Here is an 18,306-nt window from a genome sequence, read left to right as displayed (position 1 = left end):
TACGTTGGTTTGGCATAGTTTATTGCAATTAGTAATCGTAGAAAACCATGTAAACTCACAAGGTAAATGGTTTAACCTCCACAATAACCACAGATCGTCTGCTGTGACCTTCCAGCACCTCAGTATTCTAAAATCTATGTTTCACAGAAAGTCAGTCATGCAAATAGGATTATAATACATTTTTAGGGAAAGGATCTTTTTGGTCCACATTTTCTATTAAAACAAACAAACATACACTTTCCTCTTTGGCAAAAGAGGTTAAATCCCCCCACCATGAACTCACAAAGCAAACTCAGGTAAAAACCACTGAACATGAGGTACAGCTGAAGTCTGGGCTAATCTGGAATTACAGACACATACTCGAGGGGACATTTTTTCTTACAAAATTAGTTCAGTTTCCAACCATCTCAGTAGAAAAGCTCTATGTAGATTTGGCCTCAGTCACTTTTGTAAGAACACGTCAAGTAACTTCTCTGTGTTTCAGAGTACGATGTGCTATTTCTGAAGAAAGTCATGAAAAGTGTGGGTGTCTGACCTCAGCAATATTTTTAATCTGAGGTACAAAAGCATCTGACACAGTAATTTACAGCGTAATTGCTGTGCCACCTTCATTCAGTTTGTTGAGAGAGCAGTTTTGGTTGCCGTTAAGTCTCAGCATTTGGCTTTGCAGACAGTTTGAAAAGGCAGACTTGCATGTGAAAGCAAGTATCTGCCAGGCCTGAGGTGAGCGAGCAGTGTGAAGGCCAGCTGCTCAGGAGCCTGCTCGCACAGGCTGCGGGCAGCGAGGCCTCTGCAGGCCCCAGAGACCCCCTGCACCTTGCACACCTTCACAGGCGCTGAGCATCCCCACCTGAAGTGGAGTCTAAGGAACTGGCAGCTGCTGAGGTGGTGTATTTTGTTTGTTTGTTCTTTTTAATCTACAGTCATAATTGCAAACAAACAACCACCGTGGTGTGCTTTTCTTGCTTCAAGTAATTTCATTCCTTCCAGGAGAAGACTGTTAACAATGCTTTTAGTTCTCGATATCAAAGGAAAGGAAATGAGCCATAATAACAACAAGATTAAGTTTAAACAGACCTGCTGCTAACACACTATCAGATAAAATATCTTTAAAAAGTGAACATACTCTTATATACGTTTTTGCAACAGCTGCATTCTCCTACATAACCTCCATGTAGAACCAAAATCTGCGCAAGCAAACTTAAGTTACTTTAATTCTTGTTAAATACAATTCTGTACAGATTGCACATTTTACACCGAAGCAGCTCGGTATCACAGTTAGAGAAACGAAAAATGCCATCTGAAAACTTTCATTTTTCTAGCCCCATAAAACCCAACAGACGCTCGCCCTAAGGGTTAGGACAAAACCAGCTGCACAATTCTGTAAACAGTGGGTGGGGGGGGGGGTGCCTCTACGACTCCACCGCAGGATCCTGTTAAACCATATACGCGCGCGCACTCACTCAGTCTCTCTCTCGCGCGCACAGCCCGGAGCTCAGTACCACAGCAGCTTTCATTCACAGTGTGTTCACAGCAGAGCGGTCATGGCCGTCTGGTTGAGGGGTCTGAGGCAGTCTCTGGGGGCCAAGTAGGCAGCGTTGGTCGCAGGGTTGACCTGCGGCTTTTGATAGGCGGGATCGGCGCGCCCCGCGGCTGAGCCGCCGCCGCCGCCGCCGCCGCCCTTGGGCTTGTCGTAGCCCGGGTCTGCGGGCGCGGGGCTCGGCGGCAGCTGGTAGCCGGCGGCCGGGGAGAAGGCGCCGGAAGAGAGGGAGTGCTTGTGCGCCGGCCCGGGCCCCGGCACGCGGTAGCCGCTCCGCGCGGAGAAGGTGTGAGCCCGGGCCAGGTGCCGCTCCACGATGGGCGTGGCGTACTCGGGCTCGGGGTTGGTCAAGGGCAGGGCGTACTCGTGGCGGCCGGCCGGGAGGGGGCAGTCGTAGTGGCCACTAGCCTCGGCGTCCGGCCCCGCCTCATCGGCCTCGGTGTCCATCGGCCGGAAGGTAGAGCCCTTCCTGGTGACCGTTCCGGTGCCAATCATGAGAGGCTGCTGGTAATCTGAAACCCAAAGGGCAGACGTTTTGGCACGCCCCCCCCCCCCCCCGCCATACACCCACAAACCGGCTATCTAGAGGGGGTGATCTGCTGAGGGCCTGACGTGTACCGGGCAGGAAGAGAAAGATTAAGATGTAAAAGGCACAGACGCCACACTTAGGGGTTTACATAACTACACAGGTGCTTTAGGAAGCCTCAAGGCTCCGAGGAGCCTAGCGAGGCGGAGCTAACCTCTAACCACACCTAGGGGTAGGAGGGAACAACCTCACGGGGAGCTCTTAGGCTGACTCCTGAAAGGCCACGTTTTGGAGGTGGAGGTAACACTGTCAGGAAAGGGAAAAGTGATTGAACAACCTGTTAAACAAACATGAACAGAGTGTGATGTGGCCAGAGCATGAGGGACATGGAGGAATTTAATAGGCTATGAAGACCAAAGTAATAGGTTTTGGGCTAATGATAAGGATAAAGCTCAAAGCTTTACTGAGTCCTTACTTGGTGCCAGGCACTATTCTATGACATTAAGATATCAATTAGTTAAATCCTCTGGAAAAAAAGTACTATGAGGTAGGGACCATTATTCCCTTTTACAAATGGAAAACTGAAGCAGAGAGAGATTAATTTTTCTAAGATTACACAGGTAGCAGCCAGTGGGGCAAGAATTTGAACACATGTCCCAAGTGTGAGCTGTTATCCATGTGCTAGATCATGGAGGGCACTGAGTGCCTTGCTAGGAAGTTTGGTTTAACGCTGTAGAAACCTACAAAGATTCTAAATTTAGAGACTGGCAGAAGAGGTAACCGTGGAGGGAGACTGAAGAGGGAAAGATAAAAAAAACAAAAAGTAAAAAGCAGAGAAATGAGACATATAAGTCATAAATTAGGGGACTGGCAGCAGCTCTGGAAAGGCCACACTTTGGGGACAGGTATCAGAGGAATTTGTCACCAATGATGTAGGGAGGGTATGACCAAAGAGGACACCTCCCAGATATTAAGCCCTGAAAACTGGGATGCCCATTCAGAAGCCACTTAGAAAAGGAATGCACAGAGCACATAGGTTAAGGGTTAGGAACGATGGGTTCAATTTTGGATCCCCTGAGGACCTGGTGACACTTGCAGGATATGATGTCCAGCAGGCAAGAATTACTGACTTACTGGGGACCGGGAGGGAAGTCTGGATGTGAGCTGCAGAGCAGATTAAAAGGAAAGGAATGGCTCTGCCGGGAGCTCTGGAGTGTAGTGGGTGAGACTGCAGATGAGTGGAGGCAAGAGTGGGGCCTTGCATGTTTCAGGTGCCCAGAAGGACCACGCAGCGAGGAAGGAGAAGAGGCTGGACCAGAAGCTGAAGGAGAATGAAAGGAGAGGGGCTCTCCACTCTCCTCGCCTCATCCCCAAGGCAGAGCTTGAACTGTCCGAGGAAAGGAACAAGAAGACAGATTCTGATTGGAGAATTACTCCCTTTGCCCCTGAAGCAGGCCAAGCAGCCTTTCCATTGGTACCTTTCTGACTTTCATATATAACAGTAGCCCTGGGGCATGGCCTGAAAGCCCACATTTCTAGCAAGCTCCCAGATGCTGCTGCCGGTCCTTAGAACACACTCTGAGTAGCAAAAAGCTAGAGCAGTGCTACTCACAGTGGTCTGTGGATGCCTACCTGTCTGAGAACTGTTTGTGACAGATCTGTAAAGAGACAAGTGCACAAATGGATAGAAAGTGTTCAGATCTTGCAGCAATTTGAGAGTGATTTTATGCCCCTTGAATCTAATTAGAAAATTAGAGCTTTGTATTTTATGTCTTTTTAAACATTTCATTTACTAATTTATACTGTATTTTACAAAAATTTTAGTCCTTGATGGATTAAAGAAATAAAAGGCAAAAACTGTATCCTTCCTCACAAATCGTTTGAGAAGCTTGACTCTCAACAATGGCTTGTCAGGGACCTTGAGGCCATTCTAACAGATTCCTTCATCTCCTCCCTCCAATTCGTCAAGGGCAGGAGCTATGCTCAATTCATCTTTCTAGTCCCTTTTTCCTAGTGCCTTAATCAAAACCTTAGTAACAAAAACAGATTAGCTAAGGGCTTCCAGGTTTCACTGGTACTTCAGGACCATTGCTCTGGGTGTCATTAGAGGCCCTGCAGGTGTAAGAGCCTTGGCTGGATGGGGCTTTTGGGGAAATATTTCAGTGTCACTTTGTAACTCTGTGCAGAGCACAGAGAGGAAACGTCACACGTTACTGATTTACTAGACCCCATCTAAACAAAAGATTTCGGTCTTATTTCTCTTCCTGGTCTCCCCTCTCCCATAAGCAGCACCTCCTGGCTAACAGCCTGGTCACGGAGACTTGGTACCTACCTGCCATATCACTTGTGACGAGATCCAACTTTTGTGTCATCTCCTTTTCATTATCGTAGCTGATGGTAAACTCAGCTGACTGATGCCTGGCAAAGGGATATTTGATCTGCTTCCAACAGTCTGGAATAAAGATAACATGAAACAAACTAATCTCTCAGAAGTGTAACACATTTACTCCACCATAGGTTCCAGGTTAAGTCAGAGGTCAGGCTGCCTTTTGCCAGCTGACTGTGACAGATGCACAACTACAGCTCTCCAGGTGTGTGGTGGACACAGCATGATGAGGTCACAACAACAACAGCACACACCATCCCAACCATGCTTTCTACTCTGCGGGTAAAATGTATTTATGTACCCATCAGGTCCCAGATTATCCCTAGGTTAGACCACCTGGGCATGGTTTTCCCTAATCTGCACTGACATGGTGTTTGTGACCGTGAGGGGTCAATGCAGCTGGCTGTTTAGAGCCTAGGGAGGTGGAGTCCCAGGTGGTCCTTGAGATTCTCAGGGGTCCTGCCCTTCTGCCCTCTCTCTCGACTGAAGCTGACTCATTGCTTGGGCATCCTAAGGATTTTCTGAAACCCGCCCTGCCTAGTCCTTCCCTAGAATGAAAAATACAGTGGAGGCCTGAAGATGCTAGGAGTGCCGGGCAATGTCCAGTTCACAGATGGGGATTTTATAACTTCTCCTTGGTGACAGGCAGCGTGGTGATGTAAATTCCAGTTGCCAAAAAAAAAATAATTAATTTTGATAAATGATGGGATGATGTTGAACAAAAGTAAAAATAAACTGGCTATGAAGGTTCTGAATTAAGAGACAGGATACAATATATTCCTTCCGGGTAGATTTGTTAACTTAAAGCTATTAGATCTTATTTCTTAAACCATATAAGTGTGGGTTTTAATCAGGATCTGCTAATTAAAAGCACCTAATCATGCTTTTAATCAGAAGATTCTGTCCCTTCCTCAAGGACAGAATAAAACTGTAGATAGTTTTTTCAACCAACCTGTTTTCTGAGCCTTAGCTGATCCATAAGGATTTCCTTTCTTCTTCCTCCTATCAAGACAAAAAATCCCACTGAAAAGATTTCTAAATGATAAGTACTGTTCATAAAATAATACATGATATTTTCTACCTCTATCCAACTTGTTTTTAAAATAGAAGTTCACATTTATCTTGGGAGAAGTAATGCTGCTTTCTACACATGAACATACGAAGAGTAAACTTTTGTGACTGTTTACATAATTAGAGAAAAAAATTTTTTAAATGTGAAGTCACATACTTTCTAAGGACTACAAAGATTCCCACTCCAGCAACCAGCAGGACGAGGAGCACCAGTGGAGTAACAATAGTTATGACGTTTAACCCTAAGAAGGGGAAAAGACATCATATTACAGCAGAAATGAACAGCAACCAAATTTCATGATCTAAAACTGAATACTGATTTGAAAGGTCCTCAGTGGTTTAACATGTGGGGGACAAGAATACATGCTAGGCATTTACTGATACTGGAAAGCAAAAAGAGGATTCAGGGCTTCCCTGGTGGTGCAGTGGTTGAGAGTCCGCCTGCCGATGCAGGGGACACGGGTTTGTGCCCCAGCCCGGGAAGATCCCACATGCCGCGGAGCGGCTGGGCCCATGAGCCATGGCTGCTGAGCCTGCACGTCTGGAGCCTGTGCTCTGCAACGGGAGAGGCCACAACAGTGAGAGGCCCGCGTACCGCAAAGGAAAAAAAAAGTATAGAAAGGTATGGAATGGAATGTCTCCCTTCCACCTCTGTTCTTCCTCTATGTGAAATTATGTTTCTTGACATTTTTCCAGGTATACTGGGATGAATATATATATATATATATATGTGCTGTATCACCCCACCTTTTACACACATGGTCGAGTGCTATGTAAACTGTTCTGTACCATGCTTATTTTTTTAAGTTGTCAGTGTGTCTCAGAGAACTTTCTATATTACTAACACATTCCTTTTTTATGGCTGTAGAGTATTCCATGGTATGGATGTGCTATTGTTTTATTTTTCTATAAAGGATTTACATAGTGTTTGAAGGGCACATGTGTTTGTTTCCAGTCCTTTTCTACTTACAATAGTGTAATGAAAAGTGTGGACATATATTATTTTACACATGTGTAGATATCTCTGGACCATCTGCCCCCAGACACTTATATGACACAGAAACAAAGAATGTTGTTGAAGCTACCGTATTATTGGCTGGAGTACAAGTTATATTCCTTAAGAAACCGCAAAACGATAACTGCCCTACCTTTGGGCATTTCTTCAGAGGGGATGGGTTTTAAGATTGTCTCATCTTCTCTGTTAGTTGAACCAACAGTATTTAGACTTGTTTTGCTCCACACCAATGAGTCATTACCTGAGCGAGAAGAGATGTTAGAGAAACCACATTAATAACAACAATTTGTGAAAGGAGGTGACCAGAATCCAGTAACTCACTGACTCACCCTGAGTCTTACTTGGTGCAATCTGGCAGCCAAGGAGCTCCACTTTCAAGGCTATCCTCTGGTGCCACGTCTGGGGGATAACGCGGACATATCTGGCCACAATGGGAGGGATGAAATTGTTCCGCACAGGGTCCCGAAAATTAGAGTTGCCCTGAAACACCTGTAGGAACAGGTAACCTTTACCTGAAGATTCTATTCGTTTCTAGGTCTTTATCAATCTACTCACACCTGGTTATATGAAATCAAAGTGAGGATTCTATGTCTGTTGCTTTTTTTATAGACATGCTTGATATTGAAGATCCAAGGCTTTGCACTCAAAGGCTGCGTAATCTGATGCTGTGCATCTGTTTTTGGAAACACACTGATGGACTGATGAAAATATCTGGAGGCCCACTCTCCTACTCAGTTCCCTCCTCCGGAGTGTCTCTTACCTTTTCTTCATTATTCACAATTCCTTTATAGGTCTCCCACTTGGAGTTGTTGTTTCTGAAGTTCATTACAAAACTCTTTACATAAAAGTTGAAATTTGACTGTGTGGATCCAGTGGTCCTAATTCCTTATAAGAAAATATTATTTATGGGTTAGTTTAAAAAATATGTTATACAACATGTATTATAACTTCAGGTTTCTTTTCTTTTTTTCCCTCTCATTTGAAATTGCAAATCATTTTACAGGCCTGCTTTTCTTATCTGCATTTAGAAACGTGATGACAGATGAGTGTTTTCACACTGACAATATGCCATAAAAAGGTTTCAGCGTGGAGATATCAGCTCTCTCACCCACACATCCATCCTTACCCCCTGCATACAGGTTCTTCCCACAGAGACAATGTGAAGGTTTGTTACTTTTGAAAAAGACATAGCAACTGACAAAGGATTAATCTCCAAAATATACAAGCAGCTCATGCAGCTCAATATCAAAAAAACAAACAACCCAATTCAAAAATGGGCAAAAGACCTAAACAGACATTTCTCCAAAGAAGATATACAGATTGCCAGCAAACAAATGAAAGGATGCTCAACATCACTAATCATTAGAGAAATGCAAATCAAAACTACAATGAGGTATCACCTCACGCCAGTCAGAATGGCCATCATCAAAAAATCGACAAACAATAAATGCTGGAGAGGGTGTGGAGAAAAGGGAACCCTCCTGCCCTGTTGGTGGGAATGTAAATTGATACAGCCTCTATGGAGAACAGTATGGAGGTTCCTTAAAAAACTAAAAATAGAACTAGCATAGTACCCAGCAATCCCACTACTGGGCATATACCCTGAGAAAAACCATAATTCGAAAAGATATATGCACCCCAATGTTCAGTGCAGCACTATTTACAATAGCCAGGATATGGAAGCAACCTAAATGTCCATCAACAGATGAATAAAGAAGATGTGGTACATATATACAATGGAATATTACTTCGCGATAAAAAGGAACAAAACTGACTTATTTGTAGTGAGGCGGATGGACCTAGAGTCTGTCATACAGAGTGAAGTAAGTCAGAAGGAGAAAAACAAATACCGTATGCTAACACATATGTATGGAATCTAAGAAAACGGTACTGATGAACTTAGTGGCAGGGCAGGAATAAAGACGCAGATGTAGAGAAAGGACTTGACACAGGGTGGGAAGGGGAAGCTGGGACGAAGTGAGAGAGTAGCATGGACATATATACACCACCAAATGTAAACTAGATAGCTAGTGGGAAGCAGCTGTATAGCACAGGGAGATCAGCTCGGTGGTTTGTGACCACCTAGAGGGGTGGGATAGGGAGGGTGGGAGGGAGACGCAAGAGGGAGGGGATATGGGGATATATGTATGCATATGGCTGATTCACTTTGTTGTACAGCAGAAACTAACACAACACTGTAAAGCAGTTATACTCCAATAAAGATGAAAAAAAAAGACATGGAGCACTCTGAGGTGGGGGCACCTGTGCAAATTCAAAACATAATTTCAACTGCAAGTCATCTTGTTTTGTGAAACTGCACTCGTTTCAGTACCTGTTATTTTCTTTTTCTCTCCCAAATCTATCCTCAGCCACTCTCGTTTGTGGTTCTTGCTCCTGTCCCCCGAAGCCCATGACGGGCCTTGGTCCTGAAGTCGGGCTTGGCCAGGAGACCAACGGACCTGATCTCCAGTCTCATTGATCCACTCCCAAGAAGAAGAAGCTCTGATTTGCCGGTCAGGTTCCAAACTCAAGGATCTGCTGCAACCTAGACAAAAAGGGCAGGGAAATATTTCAGATACAGACACAAAATGAAAACCAAAAAAAAAAAAAAAAAAAAAGCACCCCGTTTCACCTAGAATTATTCGGTTGATTTACTTCCGTTCTGATATTGAATCAACTGTTTAATTACTAGTTTTTTAATGATTCAGACTTGCATTTGACTCGCTGGTGCTGTGGTATCTTGATACTATTGCTGCTTTTCTTCTTAATGGACCTTATATCCCCTATAAGTGACATCTCTTTGTCCCCACTGTAGATTTTCCTGTCTAATCTAAATTCACCATGATTTCAACGAAGTACAAGGTGTCCTAAAAGCTGAAAATGCTGAGGTTCTTCTCACTTGATCAGAGGGAGGACTCCACGCTCTCTACCCTTGAAGAGCAGGTACGTCAGGTGCTCTGAAGATCAGTTAATTGTACCCAACATCACCCCTGAGAGCTTAACTATACCATGTCCAAGACAATGTGGAGGTTGCAGATAAAGGCCAGTCCTCCTTCTGGGCAGAGAAGACATGTTTGTATTGTTCTCCTTGAAATATGTTATTTTATGTGAGGGAGAACATTTCCCCAGAACGTATTCCATGACAGGGGCTAAAAAGCCTTTATGCTATTCATTTTCAATAACTTCATTCCAGATACACACAAATCAGATTGCACTGCTCAAAAGGTTTTTCTGTTAAAATCTAACATAAAGGAATTTATCTTAACTGTCATTTCAAATTTTCATTTTTTCTGGCAAAAGTTTTAGATTATAAAGAAAAATATTTTTTTTCCTAATGTTAACTGGGTTTATTGTCTGATGTATTTTTTAAGTCACAGCATACTTGGTGCTACATGACCTGAGGGGAAAAGAAAAAATTAATCTTTTAACCTATATCATCTGAGGGGTATGGAAGAATAAACTACCCCTGAAGATTTTAAAATATCAAATTCTTAAGGAAAGCATGATCCTTACCATTGGAGGTAAACAGAAATCGCTTGTCTGACAGGGAACCACTGAAATAATAAACACAAAGATGAGGAGGTTAGTTGCTTAACTGGATCTTAATGACTGGTACAGCGCTATAGGATGGGGCTCAGAGCCTTCCCACACCCCATGAGGTCCTCAGAGCACCCGGCAAGGCTACTGTTATTATCTCTGTCATTGGTATTTCATAGACCAAGAAACACAGGCCCTTCGAAGGTAAGCAACTTTCCTAAATTCATAGAGGTGACAGGCAGCCAGGACTCGAGATACTGCTTTTGAGTCACAATCCTGTGCTGTTTCCATCACGACACACTGTATTGGGAAGGAACAGGCACACATACAGTCTCCAGGACACACTTAAATCCCAATTAATGACTACGTAGTGATGGAGACAGAAAGGATGACTGCCCTGAACACTTCCTTTGCTTCAGAAGGCACCCCTACAGTGCCCCACTCGCTTCAACAATCAAGGACCACTGAGACATGAAGATGCCTGATCACTTTTAAAAGAACGAGCAAGTCAGTCTAGCTGCCTTTCCTACAGACTTCTCCACTCCTTCCCTGAGGGGTCCTGCCCCAGCAGCGTCGCTCCGCAGAGAGCCTCCGCCCGGGTCTCTCTCTCTCCAGTCACACTCCTACCTACTGCAGCAAGGACACCAAACCATGAACCAGCTCCTGCTTCTGGATGACAAGGTGCAGCTGGAGAAAACTCAGAGCACCTCACTGACGGGTCCTGAACTGCTGCAAGACAAGCCTGCACATCTGGCATTGATCCCTGGGCCTCTGGACCCCCCAGTTCTGTACCTTGTATTACTCTCCTGGTGAACTTATCAAATCAGCCCTGCTCGGCAGTTGTCTCCTTCTGCGGAAAAGAGGTTCCTAAGGCCTGAGATCACATGTATCTTTTTGTAAATCCCTCACCAACTCAATGCTGTAACAATATGTAGAACGAATAGAAAACTTGGAATTCTCAAGATTAATCTTATAGGCATCGTACTTACTACATTAGATATTACAGGTAAACAAAAAAAGGTAGGTGTCGCTGTCATGTTCAGTTATTTTACAATCTGAGAGTACTCCTGTTTTAAATGTTTAACTCTGAATTATTGTGGCAATAATGGACAGAGAGGGTACTGAAATGTGAAATCCACAGAGAACCCAAAACTAGTCTGGACAGAAGCACCTTCACAGCAACATTTTGTTTTTAAGTAACAGGTTTTTCTTTCATATTCTTTGTCCACTCTCAGGCAGAGACTCTGTAAGCCCTGGTTTTCCACATAAAGATTCTGTTATAATCTGTGCTGAATATAATGCAGGCACCAATCATTTCGTACAGGAGAAAATGCAGACCCACTTGGGTCATGGGACCTTCTTCAGTTCACAGTTAGTGGCCAGGCAGGGGTGAGGACCCAGCTTTCCTAACCTTTAAAGAAAGGTGCACACTGTTGCAATTTGTATTTAAATTTGTTAAGATTTGAGAGCCTCTCTTTGACTGATTTTTGCATTTTCTCTAATGTTCCTGCACGAAGTATTACACCTGAAGTTTGGCCCAGATAAGCCCAAATAATACTGCTGCAACCCTGATCACCTAAATGCACTCCCACTGCCATGAAACATTAAAACATTTACTTTGTTGTTGTTGAAAAAGAGAAGTTAAGGAAAGAAGGTTAGCTTTGGAGTTCATCCTGAGAAGAAAATGCTGGGTAAGGTTCTGCTGCTAAGATCTCTCTGCCTGGCTTTCCTCTATTATCAGCTGGAATATGTTTTTCCATTTCACCCAATTAAGCTAATTAAATACAACCACTAGAGAATTCTATAGGTAAATAAGCTTCCTCTTTGAAAACCCCCTAGGGAAAATGGGGTTCTAAGGCATTCACACATTAGGGTGAATGAATTCGATCAGATTCCAGGAACTGCCAGCCTTCCTTCCCAGAGGGCTGTAGAAGCAATCAGGAAGAGCCTGAGGTAAACAAAGAAAAGCCTTCCCTGCAGATGGTTTGAGCCATCATCCTCTGTGTGAGGTCAGCCGCTCTTCCTGATTCCATTCTGGTCTCCTCAGATCAAGGAAGTGACCTGACCCGGGATGAATCCCAGAAGAACCCTAGATATTTACTTTAGGGACCACTTCTTCCTCAGCTGCAATGCTTCCTTCTGTGTTTCTTCCTGAACGCCAAACAATCATGTGTGGGAACAGAAGTTCAATGACCGCATGTACAGTGCTTCCCCAACAGCGAAACAGCACAGATCAAAACAACTGCTCCCTGAAGATCTGGGAATGGAAACGAGTGGAAGAGACTGTATGAGCACACAGTTTACTCTTTTCTGTTCAGTACAAAAAGATGGTGCCAAACCACAGAGCCAGAAGGGAGAAGGGGCCTTGATATAATTCTAGACTTTCTGTCTACTTCCACCAAAACAAAAATCGGACAGTTAATTCAAATAACTATATGGAATGTGGAGCAAAACTTTTCCTAATTCATTAATGGTTTAGATTTCTGGACTCTTACTTTCGCATCAAAGTTTAATATCAAGTTATATAAAGTGACCAGTTGATGTAGCAGAATCGAGAACATTATGTCTACTTTTACTTAATAGTTTAAATAACTTTTCTTCAAAAGTAAAATAAAATCCAAGTAGTACAAGTTAAACTTTTTGCTATCCTATTTTTCTACAAAAGAAGCATTCAAATGTATTCAAACATAAGCAAGAGAGTCCAAAAACAGATTTAAAGCCAAAGGCCAGTTCTTCGTTCCTATTTGGAGATAGCAGCACCTAACAAATCTAGGCCACAGCTTGATACCTTCCTGAAACAGCACCTTATTATCCATAGAGCAAACAATAAAAAACATAAAAAGAAACAGATCCTCCCAATGTTCACTGAAGCACTATTTACAACAGCCAAGACATGGAAGCAACCTAAATACCTATTGACAGAGGAATGGATAAAGATGTGGTACATATATACAGTGGAATATTACTCAGCCATAAAAAAGAATGAGATAATGCTATTTGTAGCAACATGGATGGACCTAGAGATTATCATACTAAGTGAAGTAAGTCAGAAAAAGACAAATATATGATATCACTCATATGTGGGATCTGATTTTTAAAAATGATACAAATGTGGGATCTGATTTTTAAAAATGATACAAATGAACTTATTTACAAAACAGAAACAAACTTACAGATATCTGAAACAAACTTATGGTTACAAAGGGGAAACTTGGGGGGCAGGGATAATTCAGAAGCTTGGGATGAACATACACACACTACTATACATAAGATAGATAACCAACAAGGACCTACTGTATAACACAGGGAACTCTATTCTGTGATAACCTATATGAGAAAAGTATCTAAAAAAGAATGACTATATGTATAACTGAATCACTTTGCTGTAGACCTGAAACTAACACAACATTGTAAATCAACTATACTCCAATTAAATTTAAAAAAAAAAGAAAAGAAACATCCTCAAAAGTCAAAGTCAAGCAGACATTGAAAGCTTACTGTGCATAAGCAATCATTCTTACTATAAATCAGGATATAAATATATAAATCAGGATATAAATTTTAATGTCCCAAAGAGTTTGAGGCAAGTACATAAGTGAAAAAAATGTAGGGCTTCCCTGGTATGCAGTGGTTAAGAATACACAGGTTCGAGCCCTGGTCCAGGAAGATCCCACATGCCATGGAGCAACTAAGCCCGTGCGCCACAACTCCGGAGCCTGTGTGCCAGAGCTACTGAGCCCGTGTGCCACACTACTGAAGCCCGCGTGCCTAGAGCCCGTGCTCTGCAACAAGAGAAGCCACTGCAGTGAGAAGCCTGTGCACCGCAACAAAGAGTAGCCCCCGCTCGCTGCAACTAGAGAAAGCCGGCACGCAGCAACAAAGACGCAATGAAACCAAAAATAAATAAAATAAAAAATTTAAAAATGTATATACATATGTGTGTGCATGTATGTAAGTGTATATAATACATGTATATATATTTTAAAATTTTATTTATGGAAATAGTACATATGTGTGTACATATACACGTGCATATGTCAGCCGTATCTGCAGATTCTGCATCCCCAGATTCTACCAACCACAGAGTGAAAATATTCAGGAAAAAAAAAAAAAATTCCAAGAAGTAAAATTGGAATTTGCCACATGCTGGCACCTATTTACACAACATTTACATTGTATTTACAACTATTTACATAGCATTTAATTGTATTAGGTATAAATAATCTAGAGATGACTTAAAGTACATGGGAGGATGTGCATAGTTATATGTAAAGATTATGCCATTTTATAGAAGGGACTTGAGCATCCGTGGATTTTGGTATCCACGGGGGTCCTGGAACCAATCCCCAAGGACACTGTACAGTGGCTCAAGGAGCACTGTTCCCTCACTAGGCAGCCAGCCATTCCAAAGCGAGTGTCCCTCTGGACCACTCTGAGCTGCCTGTTTATACTGGTGGACAGCTGGATCACAAGGCTGGCCTATTTTAGTTCAAACAGCTCTAGTTTTCCACTCTAGAAGCTGAGGAAACCTGAAATCATTAAAAGCTGAGGTTGAAGTGTTTAAAGCAATTGACATACTTTTTTCTTATGAAGCTAAAAGATCAGAGGATAACACGGAACAGAGAAGTTCACAATGTTAAAAAAAAAAAAAGCCATCTTTTATTCACTTCCCAACTATTATTCATCCTTAAGAGACTGTCTCTAGGGATCCTCTAGGGAGTTCAGTGGTTCTGCTGGGTTTATGTCAGTCCCTTATCTCCTTCAGTATCTTTGGTGATATTGGTGATGATCAGTAATTTACGGAATCAGGAAAAACTAGAGAGGAATAAGCTTTATCCCCTCCCCCTGGAGCACCTGAGAGTAGAATGCTCCTCTGTCCTGGGGCTTCAGATGTGTGCCATTCTAACCTACTTGTCGGTGAGCTTTTTTATTGCTGCATTTGTCTTCCACACTGACAGCATAAATGCTGCTCTAAGCAGTCATACACATTTTTCCCAGTTGACATGCCCTTGGTATCACATGCCTGCAGCCCTTTCCAGACTGTGAGCTGATGACTTGTGCCTGCGGGGTTACCTTCCACTCGGAACGAAAGGTAAGTACTTACTGCCTTGAGAGCACACCATTGGCCAGGATCCCTTCGTATCGACTCATGCCTCTGCGCAGAAGCACGCCAATCTGACCGCCCACTTCATCTGCAATTACTCCTGCATGGATGGCGGCTTTGCATAGTAAAGAGGTCTGAAACACAGCAACATCTCACTTACAAATGGCTCAACAATACATCTAAAATATAGCGGGAGCTTCTACATTTTGTTACAACTTGTGCTCAGGATCCCTATTTGACCCCTGACATGGCTAAATTATAATTCATTTAAATAAAAAGTAGAAGGGGGTGGAAAAAATTATTGGCTAACTATCTCAGAGTGACATCAGAGTCATTCTATTTATGCTGATGAACCTGGGAACCCTTCCACTAGGGAGGAAGGAAGGGAGATAATTCACAGCATTCATGGCTCCCCAGTGAATAACGCCTCCTGGGGGTGTGGTCACCTCCCACACCGACTCTGAACTGGGCCCTGGCGCTTGCTTTGTTCTGCTGCAGGTAACGTGGCCCGGCAAACTGCCACACATGTCAATGAGGCCACCTGAGACTCCCACCCCAGATGACCTGCCACACGACTGCAGCTGCAGGCGCAATTCTAGGTAAAGGAAGCTTAAGAACCAACCAGCCCACACTGCCGACCCACAAACTCATCAGCAAAGAACATGGCTGTCATTCTAAGCCACTAGGTTTTGGGATAACTTGTTCAGCAAGAATAGGTAACATTAGTTTCTTACATTCTTACTAAATATACATACTGAGGATCATTTGAAAAGGTGAACCTTCCATACCATAGCTTCATTTTAAAATCAGACTTAACAAGGCATCAAAACCAAAATGGTAGTGTCAGCCACAGAACACTGAATAAAACAGAAAACTTCATGAAGTTCTCAGAGTGATGACGAGCAACCCAGGGCCCAAGGCCTCCATCTCAATTTCTGAATCTCCTCTGAGAGGGTCAAACAGCTGGCACCTGCTCAGCCCTCCAAGGCTGCTGGCTGGTGTGACAAACCCAGCAGGGGTACCTGGCAGGCTCTGATTAGCCGGGGATCCTGTGGTTGAAAGTGGGAATGCAGGAAGAAGTGGAACTGTTCCACGGGGTGCCCAGGCCCGTACGTCCCCCTCGAGCACAGACCCATGGGGGAGGGTGATTAGGTATTTAGCCCAGGACTGAGGGGCCAAGAGGATCTTTTCCTAAATAAATTTGAGCAATGCCCTGCTTCTCTGCAATGGCTAGTGCCGAAAAGAGAAAAGCAGCTCATGAAATTGTGTTTCAATAACTGAACTTCGGAGTTTCTCTTTGTGTTAACGACAACACTGTTTACCTTATTGCAGTGGAAAGTTTTCCTTAGATTTAGGTTACAATATTAGGAGGACCAGTGAGACCAACTGTATTTTGCAACTAATGTGGTTGCAATAAAATTGAGAGCTTTTGTGATCTTTAACGTAGAGAGCTCATACTTCCCAAACTAGATTAGATTTGGCAAAGGGAGTCAGTTTTGCAATGACTGCTATCATAGTGAAAAAAGGGGGAGGATTTCATGACAGAGAAGAAATATGAGAATGCTGAAACTGATGCAGATACTACCCTTCTTGATTTTGGGGGAAAAAGAGAAGAATTAGAAGAGAAAGCTAGTACTCTTTAAAGAGACAGCTTCCATTTTCATTTTTTCTGAATTTTCTTAAAAAGGTTTCTTAATACTGTTTTAGACGCTTAGGGTACAAAATAGAGGAGCTAGCTGTAAAAGTCCTGGATTTAAATTCAGCAATTTAGCGCATCATGCTGACTCTGCCTCTAACTCTACCAGGTGCGCTTAAGTCACCTCCCTGCTCTGGACCCGGCTTCCCAATTCATCTTCACAATGAAAAGGCTGGACTGGGTGATGTCTAGAATCACCTTGTGATTCTAAAGGGCACCCTGTGTACCTCTTATAGGGTCCATGCAGGCCTGCCTCCCTCTCTCAGCCCCAAATGAAAAACAAAGTGGTCGGCTGGGCAGCTACTCTCTTGTCCCTAGGATCACCTGGCTTCCTTGGAATTCAGTCTGGGGATGGGATGGTCTTCATCCCAGCATCCCTGCCCTGTGTGTAGAGCTCTCACTGGACTTGGCATGTACAAGGGGCCTCCTTGGTAACAAGGACAGATTCACAGGCCAACAAGCAACACGACCTATCAGCTTCATTGCCCAACAGATATTCTCATTTCCCACAGTCCCCAGCATTGAGGGAACCCAGTGGTATGTGCCCCTTTTATGGAGTTTATTTCATTGCATTATTGCATGTTAAATTACACATATTTATTTAATATTTTTTCATAATATTAAATGCAGGCCATAGGATACATCCCTAAGAGAATAACCACCAGATCTGGCTATCATATTATTATAATAAAATTAGCAGCCCTTTCCTGAGTTACTTCCTTAAAAGAAATCACTTGCTCACCCACTAACTTAAATAAAATTGATGTTTTCTAAAGTTGGGGATTTTTTGGTATCAATTTTTAAAATCCACACTCACTGAACCTGCTTTTTAAAAATTTCCTTTTGAACAGCAGATTTATATTTTATTTTCTAGCTATTTTGAGGTCTAAACCTCACCGAAATGTAAATATAGGAAAGCCTATGTTAATTAGTAATTACCTTAAACAAACAAAATAATGTAAATGTAATTCTTCAGGGAAGGGAATGCAATGGACAGTTGAGGAGAACACATGCAAGACTCATGAACTTGAAGGTTGATGGAATTAAGCATCCCTGAAGTTCACTGAGCCACAAAGATGGCCAAGCAGATCAGCATGAGAAGACTTAACTCTCAAAGCAGTTATCGAATCATCCCAGAACTGGAGTATTTTCTTAAGTCTTCCTTTAGGAAAAATCAACTTGTACGAAAAAGTATTGACAAAGTATTAAAATGTAATATAAACATTTTAGGTGGAAGGTGCCTCCGCTAACCTGATAGTTGAGCTGCTGAATTGCCTGGGTCCACGTCTCCATCCAACCAGTATGTCCTCTCCATGACCTCCTCCAGCTGGATTTTAGCCTGGACAAACCACTCTCCCTGCCCCTTGTAATATCAAACAGCAAAAACTGTCACAGAGAGCTCCATCTCAACGCTAAGACCCAGCTCCACTC

General features: G+C 43.0%; 1 protein-coding gene across 5 annotated transcripts in view; it reads right to left on the bottom strand.

Annotated features, from left to right (window-relative positions):
• DCBLD1 (discoidin, CUB and LCCL domain containing 1) overlaps positions 1 to 18,306 on the bottom strand; it is a 68,794-nt gene continuing 50,488 nt past the window's right edge. For 3 of the 5 annotated variants that reach the window (XM_019929634.3, XM_073789529.1, XM_019929638.3), the window contains 10 exons: positions 15,180 to 15,313; positions 10,052 to 10,092; positions 8,871 to 9,083; positions 7,299 to 7,423; positions 6,868 to 7,027; positions 6,672 to 6,779; positions 5,681 to 5,765; positions 5,405 to 5,475; positions 4,399 to 4,518; positions 1 to 2,052 (listed from right to left, as the gene is read on the bottom strand). In XM_019929634.3, the coding sequence (XP_019785193.1) occupies positions 1,529 to 2,052; positions 4,399 to 4,518; positions 5,405 to 5,475; positions 5,681 to 5,765; positions 6,672 to 6,779; positions 6,868 to 7,027; positions 7,299 to 7,423; positions 8,871 to 9,083; positions 10,052 to 10,092; positions 15,180 to 15,313 (1,581 nt within the window). In that variant the 3' untranslated portion in view covers positions 1 to 1,528. The remainder of the gene's footprint in view (positions 2,053 to 4,398; positions 4,519 to 5,404; positions 5,476 to 5,680; positions 5,766 to 6,671; positions 6,780 to 6,867; positions 7,028 to 7,298; positions 7,424 to 8,870; positions 9,084 to 10,051; positions 10,093 to 15,179; positions 15,314 to 18,306) is intronic. The other 2 variants (XM_019929635.3, XM_019929636.3) reach the window with 2 other exon arrangements.

Source organism: Tursiops truncatus, chromosome 12 (genome assembly GCF_011762595.2).
Source record: "Tursiops truncatus isolate mTurTru1 chromosome 12, mTurTru1.mat.Y, whole genome shotgun sequence".
In the NCBI taxonomy this organism is placed as follows: Eukaryota; Metazoa; Chordata; class Mammalia; order Artiodactyla; family Delphinidae; genus Tursiops; species Tursiops truncatus.
The sequence above is the reverse complement of the archived record's forward strand: the minus strand, read 5'-3'. Positions and strand labels throughout refer to the sequence as shown.